Genomic DNA, 14,892 nt, shown 5'->3' with positions numbered 1-14,892 from the left:
CAGTCTCAGCTCACGGCAACCTCTGCCTCCCAGGCTTAAGTGATCCTCCCATCTCAGCCTCCCGAATAGCTGGGAACACAGGCAATTGCCACCACGCTCAGCTAATGCTCATCTAATTTAATGTAAATATAGCTCTGATTTAATTTTTCACATTTTTAGGACTCCAGAAAGAGTGTTTCTGCCCAGCTTCCACCTTTCGTGTCTGGTTTCCTTGTACTTCAAGGCATCAAAACTCCAATGAGAGGTTGACAAGCATGGGCAGGAACTCAAGACATTTCCTGGCAGCAGGAGCCACTGATTTTCTAGGTCATATTTCTAAGCCAAACATTTCAATGAGGAGATACACAAGCATTTGTTTTTAATTCATATGATTCTAATGAAGGATTTTCCCACCACTCACTGCGTCCTTGTTTTTTCATCAGTCCCTCCAGATGCAAAGGTCATCAGGATCTGATGTATTGACCTACCTTAGAACCATTTATCATTGGTTGGGCATTCCATTGTGGCAAATGCGCACAGAGAAACCATACTGTAATTATGGAAATATGGAGGGCCTGCGTTAGGTATTCTGAACCCATTTGGATGTGGGGAAATGAGCACTAACCCAGAATTCCACAGCGAGGGGCGGGGCTGCTCCAAACCCCATTCCCTTGAGGGTCACTTGTGCAGCGGATGGTGCTCTCCCCAATGAGGTCGAAGGTCATCCCTCTGTCTGGGTGGGGGTCACATATGTAAGTTACAGCTTTTCCAAAGGGAAAGACTTCCAGAGGTTTTCCTGTGTGTCTCCCATTAGGAATAACTGGAGGACTTGGACAAAAGATTTCTGGAAAAAAGACAAAAGCCCTAAGTTTCATTCAGGAGTTTCCCCAGAGGTATTCTGCAATTACAGGGTTCTATGATTGTTGTTGCTGAAAATATGCTAATGAGGTGACAGTAGACATTAAGACTTCGAAGAGTTGGATTAAATGAGATGTCATTGAAAGTGTATTGCAAAGTACAAAAGAGATTTTTCTATCCTGAATCTTCCAGATAGTAACGGTTCCTGGACAATAGAAACGTTACAACTTTAATGAAGTAGCAAAACATTTGAAGAAGAAAAATAACCATTTTGATGGGTTACTCATTCATTTAGTCAATATTTATTAATTGAGCACTTGTCCTGTGTCAGCCACTCATCAGGATCCTGGGGATGCAGTGCTGAGGAAGGAGCCTACGTTCTTGGGAAATATTTCTCAAATGCATATATGTGTGCTAATCATCTTAAATAGGTGAAACCTTCCACTGATTACTTATTGATACTGATCATCAATCTCTGTGATAACAATAGCCCTGTCACAGTGAATTGAAACGTAGTCAGGCCATTATAAAAAACTCCAAATGGATTCAGATTGCTTTGCTTTTGAAAATGTCTGTGTCTGTTGATGATTAATTTTCTCTTTTTACGTTCTGGGTCAGGTTTCAAGTTGTTACTCCTTTCTAGCATCTACTGATTTGTTTAGAACAGTCTCTCCCTCATTTCTAATTGGCGTTTTTCGTTAGAACTGGAATTTGGAAGAAGCTACTTTAATTAGCAAGAATTATGAAAAATAAGAGAAATCTTGAGTAGTCAATCAATGAGTTTTAATGCATAATAGTAGAACAGACATTTGTCATGCTGCTTCAAGGAGCACTGGATTAGTTAGACAGCAAGAATCTCTATATAAGTTTTGTTCTTACAAAATTTTCCTCTAAAAAGCACTGTAAGATGTCCAAGTATATTTCTAAGAACATAAACATTTTAGTAAAATTTCATGGTCTTCTAAAGAAACATGTTTTCCAATTGTTAGAATCAAGAAATGAAGCAAAGTTCTAACTTCCATTAGGGAAATTACAAATAGTTAGACTAGGAGAAATCAGTAGTCTACCGATTATTGAACATATGGGGCTCTTTTTTCAAAAATGAACTTATTATTTATGAATCTCTCAGCATAAATGACTTAGGTACATGTTTTGAGAAATTAAGGAGTCTCCAACTGCTCGCCCTGTCTAATGTTGCATCCCACTTTTCCCTCATTCCTCAGTGCTTTGCTCTATTATCTTCATAGCATTGAATTTATTTTTTTTCTTGTCCCTCTCCCCACCTGAGGAGAAACAACACGGGGACAGGGAATTCATTCGTCTTGTTCATTGATAAAACTCCAGTGGCTAGATGAACATCAGGCACAAAGTATGTGATCAATAAATATAATTAAATAAAGGCATGTTTAATATTTGTGTATTATCAAATACATACAAAAATTGTAGACTGATTGCACCTGATGGAAGAACAAAATGAAAAAGAAAGAAGGGAGGAAGAAAGGAAGAGAAAAAAGAAAGAAAGAGAGAAACAAAGTATATTGTTAAAGCTTCACATTATCTGAGCTCTCCTGAAACTCCTAGAAGCACACTACCATAGGCTTTATTGCGGTAGAACACAGAATGCAGAAGGACAGAGACAGATCAGATGATTCCAAAGACAGGTGATGTACACATTGATTCACAACCAAACATTATTAAAATAAGCAATTTTCAAATCAATAATTCGGACTAGAAAATTGAAGAACCACATTAGGGGAGGTCATGGGTCAAATACTGAACAGATGAATGGGAGAGACTGGCCTGAAATGTTACTCCTATTACTCACGTTCACACACTGGAACACTGCTATTCCAAAGGCTTTCCATTCCAGCCAAGACACAGTAACTAGCAGAGCTGCCTTTTAATTGAAATCTAAAGGAGAAAATAGGAGTGAATAGTGAGCTGCTTCAGCCAAGAGGACTCTTGGTTCACAATCTAAGGCCCAGCCCCAAATCTCAGGATTTTGAGGACCTGAGGCCAGCAGGTGGCAGAGTTGCACAGGCTACGTTATTCTGGAAGCTCACAGTCTCCAGAAGGGAGCAATATAGAATGGCAAAATGCAGTAACTTGGTCACATGACAGTCCTGCTTGAATTGAAAAAGGTGGTCGTGACATGGGCGCCATCTCCTTGACCCAGGACCCAGGCTTGGAGTTTCACTGATTACTCCATGATAACCTGATAAATCACTCATTGTCATTACTAGAAACCCAGTCTTCTAATGCAATGCCTTCCTAACTCTGATGCTGGAACAGCAAGTAAACAGCTCCCAGTTTGGAAAACAGCTCCCAGTTTGGAAAAGTGGGAAATAGCTGGCGAGAGAACAGAGAGTGTCCTTTCATCTCCGCATCTGTGATGGTGTGAAGACGGCTTACAAGGGCAGTTTGGGCTGCTGAAGAGTAAGCGTGAATATTCTAGGGGAAAAAGGAAAGAAGAGAGGACTGGATTTCTGTATGCAATCGTCGAAAATTCTCAGTTTCTGTTGGGCCCTGATGCCCTTCTAACTCTTACTGGGTGCTGGCATTTGGAGGCTGCCAAGATTCTGTGGAACATTTTGGGATCAGGTGCTTTGTTGCCCATGCTGGTCAGCTTCCGTGTAGAGATGTGCACCCTGTGCATCTGTGAAGAGCACTAGATGGACATAAACAAGGTAATGACCTTGCCGGAAATAGCAGCAGCCATCAGGACCCCAGCTCAGAGCCCAGAGCCCATGAATAGCCAGATTATATATGACTGAATTTTTTAAAAATGCTGATTTTTACATTTTCATTCCTATTACAAATTTCACTATAGATGGTTTAAAGAATTTACTGAAATGATTCTTAAATGATCCCAGTTATTAAGAATAAGCTTTTTGTTACTTGCAGTTTTTTTTCTTGGACTCTCTAAATTACTCATATTCTTTTTGCTTGTAAAACATGATTTATTTTTCTTGAGACGGAGTTTCACTCTTATTGTCCACACTGGATTGCAATGGTGCCATCGCGGCTCATTGCAAACTCTGCCTTCCAGGTTCAAGTGATTCTCGTGCCTCAGTAGCTGGGATTACAGGCACATGCCACCAAGCCCAGTTAACTTTTGTGTTTTTAGTAGAGACGGGGTTCACCATGTTGGCCAGGCTGGTCTCCAACTCCTGTCTTCAGGTGATCTGCTCGCCTCAGATCAACCTCCCAAAGGTGCTGGGATTACAGGCATGAGCCACCATGGGCATGAGCCACCATGCCTGGCTGATATTTTTTACTTAATGTGTTACCCATATTTTCATAACCAGTAGTTATACTTGCCTTTGAACTTGCCAGTTAATATATGTTCCAGTTTCCTCTTCATATCTCATGTTATTAGTTCTGTGCATTTCTTTCCTTTCTTCCTATGTATACTTTGGAAAGTTCATCTCTCTGAATGTGTGTGTGTGTGTGTGTGTGTGTGTGTGTGTCTTTCTTTTAAGCCAAACCAAATCTCCCCTTTTAAAACTAATTCCCAGCCCCATTTTCAATGTCCAGGAGGTCAGGCAAGCTCACACTCACCCTTCATCACAAACAAAATCCACTTTTGCTCCAAGCTGGAGACTACGTGGAAATAGCACACGACCATTAGGAAGTTGGCCCAGGGAGTCATCACAGGATTTCGCTGGAGTAAAAGAAAAATGAACAGAAAATATTGGCATGTGGAGAATAAAGACGCAAGCTAAAAATATCAAGCCAAACAAGAGTCTAGGCACCTTCACATCTGGGGGCTGCAGGGCTCCAGTCTCCCTGGGGTGTACAGCGCAGAGACGCAGCCCCTCTGAGGTCATAGCCGGGCTCACAGATGTAGAACACTTCCTGCCCAGGCTGAAAGATGTCCTTGTCCCTTTGGATACGCTCACCATGCAGGACATCTGGAGGTGGCTGACATACTGGGGAGAGAGAAACAAAGTATTGCTAATTTTCTCTCTGTTTAACTGGCCAAGGGAATAATAATTACAAATCTATATATATAATAATAAAGGTAAGATAAGAGCTTTATTATATTGATAACAAACTAAATACACAGGGCAAGGAAGATGTCTTGCCATCAGTCATAGAACTGACACATTGCAGAACTGTGACTAAAACAGAGGTATCCTCAATTCATTGCTTTTCATCTAAAGCATGCAACTAAGATTTCACAATGGACAGTTCCTTGTAGAATGCTTCCAATTACTGTTCACCCAGTACAAAATTGGGAGGAATGATGGCTTATTATATCTTCATACTTCCTTTCTAGAAACGCATCACCAATTTAGTCTTGCATTTTAGGCAATAAAGGAGTGCCCCTGCCCATGTCTTGTCTAATAGGTCCCTCCGTCACCTATCACACTGGTGCAACAAACAGCGTCCATACATCTACTCTCATTTCCTGTCAAGGCTTCTCTCAGCGGCCACCTGACATAGGGCAGTAACGAACTATGGGTCTCCTCTCTTCATGCTATGAAGCAAGGTGCTGCCTAGTCATTCATTTCACTCTAGTGAGAAGGTGGGCAACTGTCTAACAAAATCTAAAAGACCTTCTGTCACCATAATGAGAGTGTATATTTCACGCAACGTATTGTAATGGCAGCTCTGGCTCTCTCTTAATATGTTGATCTGATCTCGGGAAGTCAGAACACATTTGGGTCTCAACTAAATTACATAAAACTGTTAAAAAATGGAAAAAATAATTTCAGTTTGGCTTTGAGCAGACCAGTTCCCTTTTCTGGACTTCAGCTTTCTCAAGCATCAGATGGAGGATTGGACTAGAAAAATGACTTCTTTAAGGAGTATGTAAATACTCTGATGCTGTAATGTCCATTTTCAGGACTCATCACCCAGTGTTTCTCTTGTCTAATCAATGCCTGGTGATATAATATTGAGGTGCTGTCCTGATTAAATTTCTGTCGGCCCCCAGCCTCACACTTCTGCACTGTCTTTCGACTGCTAGCAATGGAAGCCTTAAAACTACAATCATTTGTCTTCCTTGATAGCTCGGCTCTGGTTAGGTTCTGACAGTTGGAGGCATATATACCAAATTAAAAGGCAGGATAATGGCAGAATATGTTCTACTTCTAGAGGTGGCGCAGACAGTGGCAGTATAGATGACTTTAGTGAGCAGCTACAGCTTCAATTCTAGTGATGCCAATGACTTTGGCTCCAACAATATCAGCTGCATTCTGGCAGCAGTGGTGGCTCCTGCAGCATTAGCAGCTTTCAGGGAGCTGCCTGCTCAGTGGGAGGGGCTGGCCATTTCAGCATCAGTACAGGCTCCTGTGCTCTAGACTGGCAGCCACAGCAGCTCCCTGATCTCTGGTAACTCTGCCTTCGTCTTATTGCTTTTCCTGCCCTTCTAACATCTTTGTGACCTATTAGCTGTGATATGGTTTGGCTCTGTGTCCCCACCCAAATCTCATGTCAAACTGTAATTCCCTTTGTTGGAATAGGAGCCTGGCAGGAAGTGACTGGATCATGGAGGTGGTTTCTAATGGTTTAGCACCATCACCCTAGTGCTGTCCTGTGATAGAGTTCTTTCGAGATCTGCTTGTTTAAAAGTGTGTAGCACCTCTACCTTGCTCTCTCTCTCTCTCCTGCCAACCATATGAAGATATAGGTGCTTCCTCTTTGCCTTCCACCATGATTGTAACTTTCCTGAGGTGTCCCTAGCCATGCCTCCCGTACAGCCTACAGAACTCTGAGTCAATTAAACCTCTTTTCTTTATAAATTACCCAGTCTCAAGTAGTTCTTTACAGGAATGTGAGAACAGACTAATACAACCTGCATGAAATCCCTCCCTCCTGGAAAGTATCTAGAGTAAGTTTTGATTGCATGACTGGATGCTGATTAGCAAAGCCAAGACTTGGAGTGAGGCGGGCTTGCATTCCAGTTTTGTCTGCAAGTTAGTATCTTAGAAAGTTATCTGATCTCTCTAAGGCACATATTCTCTGTAAAACATCGAGACCTGGCGTGGTGGCTCATGCCTATAATCCCAGCACTTTGGGAGGCCAAGGTGGGTAGGTTGCTTGAGCTGAGGAGTTTGAGACCAGCCTGGGTAAAATAGTGAGACTCTATCTGTACAAAAAAACATAAAAATCTTAACCAGGCATGGTGGCATGCACCAATAGTCCTAGCTACTTGGGAGACTCAGGCAGGAGAATTGCTTGACCCAGGGAGGCAGAGGTTGAAGTAAGCCATGATGGCACCACTGCAGCCCAACCCGAGTGACAGAGCAATACAGTATCTCAAGCAAAACAAAACAGACAAACAGAACAACTGGTAACTACCGAATAACTTTGTTTGAAGGATTAAAATTCACATGTAGCCTGTATTATAGTGCCTGGCCAGAGGAATCACTCATTTTGTATCAACAATTATTATACTCAAAAGTAATTGACAGATCTGTTTATAAGAACCCCAAAGAAACATCATATTCCTTGCCCGAGTTGAGCTTTGCTTCTCAATTTCAGCACATGTGTATGTACACACACCTTCTGAATTTCGTGTTCACTGTCTAGAAAATTTGCTCCCGACTCTACTCAGTACACATCCCTCCCCCTGAACAAATACTAATCTCCTGATCCAACAGCAATGCATGTCATTTGCAGGGCCCTTCTAGGCCTCAGTCAGACTCACCCCTGGAGCAGCTTGGTAACTCTGGCTCCCATTTGTTCAGGGCCTGGCATTGCACATGGCGGGGTCCTTTCATGACAAAGCCAGGCTGACACCTAAACTCCACAACTTCATTTAAGGAAAATAAGCTTCTTTTGACAGACACCAATATTCCATTTTCCACATTTGGAGGCGTGCATTTGTTAGGTAAAATGCACTGAGGGGCTGGGCCGCTCCAGATGCCCACTTGATCTTCATTGCTGGTACAGTATATGGAGGGCTCACCCACGAGCTCAAACACCTTTCTCCCTCCACTTCCAAGATTGCAGTGGTAGGTCACCACAGATCCATAGTGAAAATACTCTTTGTTAGCACTAAAGAAATCTCCGTTGTCTATGGTGGGTGGTAGCCCACAAGAAATTTCTGGGGAAAGGAAGAGAAAGTTAAATAACAGTCAGTTTAAATAATGAATGACAAGCATCTCATGAGTCACTAAACTTTAGCTATTTTTACGTTCATTATTTACTTTTAATCTTTGCTAACACGAAGGTTACATTTTTATAAAGTTGTAACTTCAGTGTCCTGCCTTTCTTACTTATATGATTTGCTATAGTATTTGCATGCATGTATTCACTCGATCCACATTCTTTTCATTTTAAATAGCTCTTTGATCATCGTGTTATAGAGTTTATACAGTTTTCTCCTGTTCTTTCCCATTTGCTTTCTTAATTTCCATTTTTATTATTAACTGAGGTTAGCGTTTTTAGAAAAATAAAATACAAAAACATTTGCTGAAAGATAAATTATAAGGGATGAGAGAAAACACAAATATACACAGTAGGAAAAAGAATTTAAACATACTTATATATATATGAGACTATTTATAAAACTGTAGATTACTGGGGGTTAAATATTTTGAAAATCTAAATAATATAAATGGAAATACAAATTGCCAAAATTCATTCATAAAGATACTTCCAAATGTAATTTCAAGGTTTCACACTATATAAAAGATATGAAGCTTACCAACTCATTTCATCAGATCTAAGTTTGATATCATAAGATGATATCTGTGTAAAAGTGATCATATATTAGTCCACCAAAACCCCTAAATACATTTAAAAATGTAGCAATAGTACATAGTATACTGTATTGCCATAAACTAGAACAAAATTACTTCAACCCAAATCCCAAAAAACTTGGAATTAAAAATGAGTGTATTTGATCAGATAAATTTGGACATGAATGAATTAATTAAAATTAAAAATAAAATTTTTTCAGGCTCTGCTTCTAGTAAGAGTAATCTCAACAATTCAAATAAAATATTGCTCCAACCATCCACCCTCAAGAAAGGCTAGAAATACTGAAAAATCAAAAATATTTATCTGTGAAGGCAGCAGAAAGCTAACAAACTAGTAAAGCATTCCTGGGCCATGATCTAGGAGAAGATGAAAATCCAGTTGAGAGCTGGGTATTTGGGCTTGGCAACTGGGCTGCTTGTTGTTTGGGAATGGGTAGCTGTATCAGGACTGGGTAACTGAGAGACTGAACGGACTTTTGATTGTCTCATGAAGTTAAGGGACAACGATGGAAGTCCAGGGCCTGCCCCTAATGGAAAGCCTGGTAATACCTTCTGATGTGTTCTGAGGCCACAAAAACTAGGCCATGGTAATCAGGGTTAACTGAAAAAAAATCTGCTGTCTCAGACACTGGAACTAGTACTTCAAGTACTGGTACTGTGGCTGGCCCCAGAAAATCACAGTTCCTAGACTGAATTAGAGTGGTCCTAGAGTGCTAAGGTCCCCAAATGCCTGCAGAAACAAGACAAAAATTCTATCTGGAAGAAGATGGGTTATCTAAGGCCTTGAAATTATTTCTATAGACACATTTTCAAATATAATTCCTGATGCACAAAGATAACCAGATACTTGAGGAGATAAAATAACACACACAATTACCGATGACAGAAACTGACCCATTAGAATTACAGATCTGTTGAAGGATATAATTGAAACTTGCAAGAACTAGAAACTATTAAAAAGAACAGGGTGGGGTGTGGTGGTTCACGCCTGTAATCCTAACACTTTGGGAGGCTGAGGAGAGTGGATCGAGTGGATCGCTTGAGCTCAGGAGTTCGAGGCCAGCCTGGGCAACTTGGCGAAACCCCATCTCAAAAAAAAAAGCCGGGTGTGCAGGTGTGGTTGTGCACACCTGCATTCTCAGCTACTCAAGTGGCTGAGGTGGGAGAATTGCTTGAGCCTGTGAAGGTTGAGCGAGCTGTGATTATGCCACTGTGCTCCAACCTGGGCAACAAAGTGAGACCCTGTCTCAAAAAAAAAAAAAAAAAAAAAAAGGAAGAGGGCAGATTTGGAAAATAAAAACACTCTAGAATTCTTAAAGTAAAATATGATTGCTGAAATTAAGAATTTGTGTGAGATTAATAGCAGGTTAGAATCTGAAGGAAAATCAATGAACTGAAAGCTAGAACAGAAGAAAATACTCAGAACAAAGCACCAATAAATAAAAAGATTAAAAAATACAGACTAACTACATAGAAGAATAAAGCCTAACATGTTTAACTGAAGTCCCTCAATGAGAAGAGAGAGATAACAGAGCATAAACAACATTTGAAGAAGTAATAACTGGGAATTTTCCAAGACTGATGCAAGACATCATTAAATTACAGATCCAAAAGGCTATACAGGCCTGGCATGGTGGTTCACGCCTGTAATCCTAGCAGTTTGGGAGGCTGAGGTGGGCGCATCACCTCCTGTCAGGAGTTTGAGACCAACCTGGTCAAAATGGTGAAACTCCATCTCTACTAAAAGTATAAAAATTAGCCAGGCATGGAGGCACAGGCCTGTAATCGCAGCTACTTGGGAGGCTGAGGTGGGTTGATAACTTGAACCCAGGAGGCTGAGGTTGCAGTGAGCCGAGATATCACACCACTGCACTCCAACCCAGGTGATAAGAGCGAAATTCTGTCAAAAAACAAACAAACAAACAAAAAAACCAACTATGCAAACCCAAGCAATACAAAGAAATTCTTACCTAGACACAACACAGTAATATTGTAAAAAATCTATTTTAAAGTGTAATCCATTTTAAAAGAAGCCAGGAAACATGGACAATAACCTTCAAAGGAACCACAATTAGAAAAATGTTTAAAGAATTTGTTTTCAGAAGATCTACAATACAAAAATGCCAGAGACTTTTTCAGGCTGAAGGAAAATAGTTTCATATAGAATTGATAGAATTGCAGTAAGAAGGAAACACACCAGAAAGAGTTCATATGTGGGTATGTTTTCATTTAGGATCTTTGTGATAGAGAGAACCTCTTCAATGATTAGAAGAAACACAAGATGCAAGTAAATATTTTATTATGGGCTGGGGGTACACGGCACACCTGAAGGTCACACAAAGGTTGGTCAGTGCAAGGAATGGAGAGAGAGAGAGAGAAGGGGACCCATCGGCCAATGCCTTTATTGGGGACCAGGGTATGACCCAGCAGGTATCTCCCATGGGGAGTTCCAACTGGTGAGTTTAAAGAAAGCAGGCACATGTTCCAGGAAGGCATGCTGCGACTGAGAGGTGGTCACGGCAGCATATCTGCGAAGTCCATGCAGGGCACAGAGGTCAGGGATGCGAGTCAAGTAGGTTTTATCTAGCTGTCCCATAGAGAGGTGGTCACCAGGAGGCAGTTGTATAAGGCAGATATCTGGCTCGACCACATTGAAAATTGGGAGGAGGTACAGAACTAGAAAGGGCAATAAGGGTGACTAAGCTCTGCTTCTGGCATGAGAAAGGTAAACGTATTCTAAATGGATGCTGAGGTAACATGAAAATTCTAAGAATTCACTACGGTGTAAGTATAAATAAATACTGTTTTTATTTATTTTGAAATATAGTGTCTTTGAAATATAGAATTTATGTAATTTGTTAAATCAAGTGTAACCTAAAGCCTTACATAGTTTAAGCTCAGCCTCAAGGTTTCTCTGTACACTGCGAACTATAATAAGTGAAGATGTAAACAGACCGTAGACTACTCTTATGCCAATCACCAAGTTTTGGCCAATCAAATGTGGCCAACTGTTTGAACTGTCTTCAAATAAGGCAAACGCTGAGCTATAACCAATCCGGCTGTCGCAGTATCTCACTTCTGTTTTCTGTACATCACTTTCCTTTTTCTGTTTATAAATCCTCTTCTACCATGCAGCTGGACTGGAGTTTCTGGCCTACTCTGGCTCAGGAGGCTGCCTGATTTGCTAATCGTTCATTGCTCAATTAAACTCTTTTAAATTTAATTCAGCTGAAGCTTTTCTTTTTGCAAAATGTATGACAACAATACAAAAAGAGGGGGAAGACAAATGGAATTAAATATTAATAGTTTGGGTACTTGCATTGTTTGGAGAGTGGTAAAAGCACAATTTTAGTAGACTATAGTAAATCAAGGATGTCTTAAAGAGTAGTCATTTAAGAATAACTTAAAAGCTACTGGGGAAAATAGAATAATAAAAATACTGGATAAATTAAAAAATGTGAGAAATGAGGAATAAAAGAACAAACACATGAAACAAAGAGAAAACAAATAATCAAGAGTTAGACTTATCAGTAACTAGATTAAATTTATTTATTTGTTTTAAATTTTTATTATTAAATTTAAATGTTCCAAACACACCAATGAACAACTAAGAAAGATTGAATAAAACAACAAAACCTTACTATGTGATGTTTATAAGAGAGAAGTTTTAAATATAAGACAAAGAAGGGCTGAAAGTAAAAGATTTAAAACACACATAATACAAAAACAAGAAAAAAAGTTTATATAGCTGTGTTAATGTACAAAGTAGATTTTAAGGCAAGAAGTATTATGAGAGGTAAAGAGAGACATTTCATTATGATAAAATAGTCAATTCAGCAGAAAGAATAAACCAAAAATTTCATGCATTTAATAACATGTTTAAAATCCATAAAGTAAAGATTGCTAGAACAAAGAGGAAAGACAGGCAAATTCATAGTCATAGTTTGGGATTGTAATGGGTTGAATAATCACTGTCCTCCTTAAAAAATATCTGTGTCCTAATCTCTGAAACCAGTGAATGTGACCCAATTTGGAGAGTCTTTGTAGATACAATCAAGTTAATGATCTTGAGTTGTGACCATCCTGGATTGCCAGGGTGGCCTCTAAATCCATGTCCAGTGTCTTCATATGAGACAGAAGAGCAAAGGAAACACACAGTGGAGAAGGTGACGAGAAGATGGAGGCCGAGAAGGAAATGATGCATCTATGAGCCAAAGAACATCGAAGACCGCCAGCAGCCACTGGAAGGAAGTCTGGAGAGAGGCACAAACCAGCTTGCAGATGGAACCAATCCTATTGACATCTTAACTGGATTTCTGGACTCCAAACTTTAAGAGAATAAATTTCTCTTCTTTGAAGCCACCAAGTTTGTGGTAATTTGTTACAGCAGCCCTGGGAAACTAATACAGATATTTTACACATGCCTCTTGGTAACTGAGAGAACAAATGGAGGGCAAAAAGACTGTTCTAAACCACATTTTCCTAAATGACATTTCTAGAAAGTGAAGCAAAATAATTTACATTCGTTTCAAGTGCATACATAACATTTTACCAAAATCGTCCATATTCTGGGCTATAAAACACATCTCAAGAGGTCTCAAATGATTAAATTAATGAAAGAATGGTAAGTAGAAGACCTTTAAATATTTAGAAATTAAGCAATGCCCTTCTAAATAGCCTATGGGTCAGAGGAGATATTAAAAGGGAAATTAGAAAGCTTTTATGTACAATGATAATAAAAATATAAAGATTGTGGGAAATAAATAAAACAGTTTTAGAGAAAAATTTATAGGTTAAATGTACATATTAGAAAAATAAAGATTGGAAACAAATTAATTAGTGTCAAGAATTTAGGAGTGGAGGAGTACCCAAAGCTTAAAGCAGAAATCAATAAAAGAGAAAATAGTCATACACTAAAGAAAAAACAAGAAAGTTAAAAGTTTGTTTTTCTGAAAAGCTTAGTAAAATTGATAAAGACCCAGTAAAGCTAATCAAGGGAAAAGAAGCAAAAGATATTACCAATATCAGAAATTAATGAGCGTAAGGGTATCACTATAGAACTTACAGGCATCCAAAGGCTAATATGAGGATATAATAAACAGTATTATGCTGATAACTTAGGAAATCTAAATAAAATGAGTAAATTCCTTGAAAAATACAACTTACCCCAATGAATTTAATAAGATATAAAACAATAAATAGTTTTATAGCTATTAAAGAAATTAAATCCTGACAACAACAGCAACAACAAACCCTCAGGTCCAGATTGTTTCGCTGCTGAATTCTTCCAAACATATAAGGAAAAATAATGTTAATGTTTCACAAATTATTCCAGAGACTAGAAAAAATAAATAATTTTTAACACATTTTGTGAGGCCAACATAATCTTGATGCCCAAACCTGATAAGGATATTAAAATAAAAGCAAATTATAATCCAAGATCTCTTGAGAACATAAATGCAAATATTCTAAACAAAATATTATGAAACTGAATCCAGTAATATTTCCAAAGGATGATACAATGATCAAAGTGAGGTTTACCTTGACTGATTTTAAATATTAAATCAATGTTACAATATTACAATAAAAATATGAGCAATCCTGCACACACACACGCATACTCCCCATACATAGGGTAATCATTTATAACACATCACAAACAACATAGGTTTATTCTAGGAATTCAGTGTTTGTCTTTTAAACATCAATCAGTGTAATATGTTACATTAACAGAGTGAAAAAGAAACATGATAATCTCAATACATGCATAGTGATCAATTAGAACTAACATTTATAAATCTTTTAGTAATTAGAAGTAAAGGGGAGTTTCCTTAATCTAATAAAGGATATCATGCAAAAACTACAGCATACATCATGATTTATGATGACTATTAAAAGCCTTGTAGCCTTGTATCATCTCTTCTATTCAGTATTGTACTGGAGGTTCTAGCAAATGCAATAAAGCAAGAGAAATAAACAAAAGACATAAGAAAGGAAAAAATGTAAAAACTTTGTCAGATTCATAGATGACATAATTACACAGCAAATTCAAAAGAATCTACAGGTAAACTATTCAATTTATAAGTAAATTTAACAAAATTGCTGGAGCTGAGATGAAACAGGTGCGTGTCTAAGAAGTAAATAATTAGAGAATGAAATTTTAAAAATAAGATGTAAAAATAAAGATAATGAAATATGTACATGACTTCTATAATGTAAATTAACAAGTATTATTAAAAGAAATTAAAGAAGACTTCAAAATGGGAGGATATATCATATTCATAAATTTGAACTTCAAAACTGTAAATTTGTTACTTGTCCACAAATTGATTTACTGAGT

The 14,892-nt window shown here is 38.5% G+C and overlaps 1 protein-coding gene and 1 long non-coding RNA gene across 5 annotated transcripts in view; one reads left to right on the top strand and one right to left on the bottom strand.

Annotated features, from left to right (window-relative positions):
* The window catches only part of CR1 (complement C3b/C4b receptor 1 (Knops blood group)), a 132,855-nt gene that overhangs the window by 97,405 nt on the left and 20,558 nt on the right, over nt 1-14,892 (bottom strand). For all 4 annotated transcript variants that reach the window (XM_078005098.1, XM_078005092.1, XM_078005100.1 and 1 more), the window contains exons 5-9: nt 7,496-7,894; nt 4,593-4,769; nt 4,399-4,501; nt 2,663-2,748; nt 605-823 (exon numbers count right to left, since the gene is read on the bottom strand). In XM_078005098.1, coding sequence (XP_077861224.1) covers nt 605-823; nt 2,663-2,748; nt 4,399-4,501; nt 4,593-4,769; nt 7,496-7,894 — 984 coding nt within the window. The remainder of the gene's footprint in view (nt 1-604; nt 824-2,662; nt 2,749-4,398; nt 4,502-4,592; nt 4,770-7,495; nt 7,895-14,892) is intronic.
* Nucleotides 11,266-12,914, top strand: LOC106993767 (uncharacterized). The gene is made up of 2 exons (XR_001440111.3): nt 11,266-11,336; nt 12,648-12,914. It is a non-coding gene; the product is annotated as an uncharacterized LOC106993767 (long non-coding RNA).

This window comes from Macaca mulatta, chromosome 1, assembly GCF_049350105.2.
Source record: "Macaca mulatta isolate MMU2019108-1 chromosome 1, T2T-MMU8v2.0, whole genome shotgun sequence".
NCBI classification, from domain to species: Eukaryota; Metazoa; Chordata; class Mammalia; order Primates; family Cercopithecidae; genus Macaca; species Macaca mulatta.
Note: the sequence above shows the minus strand (reverse complement) of the source record. Positions and strands in the feature narration are given on the sequence as shown.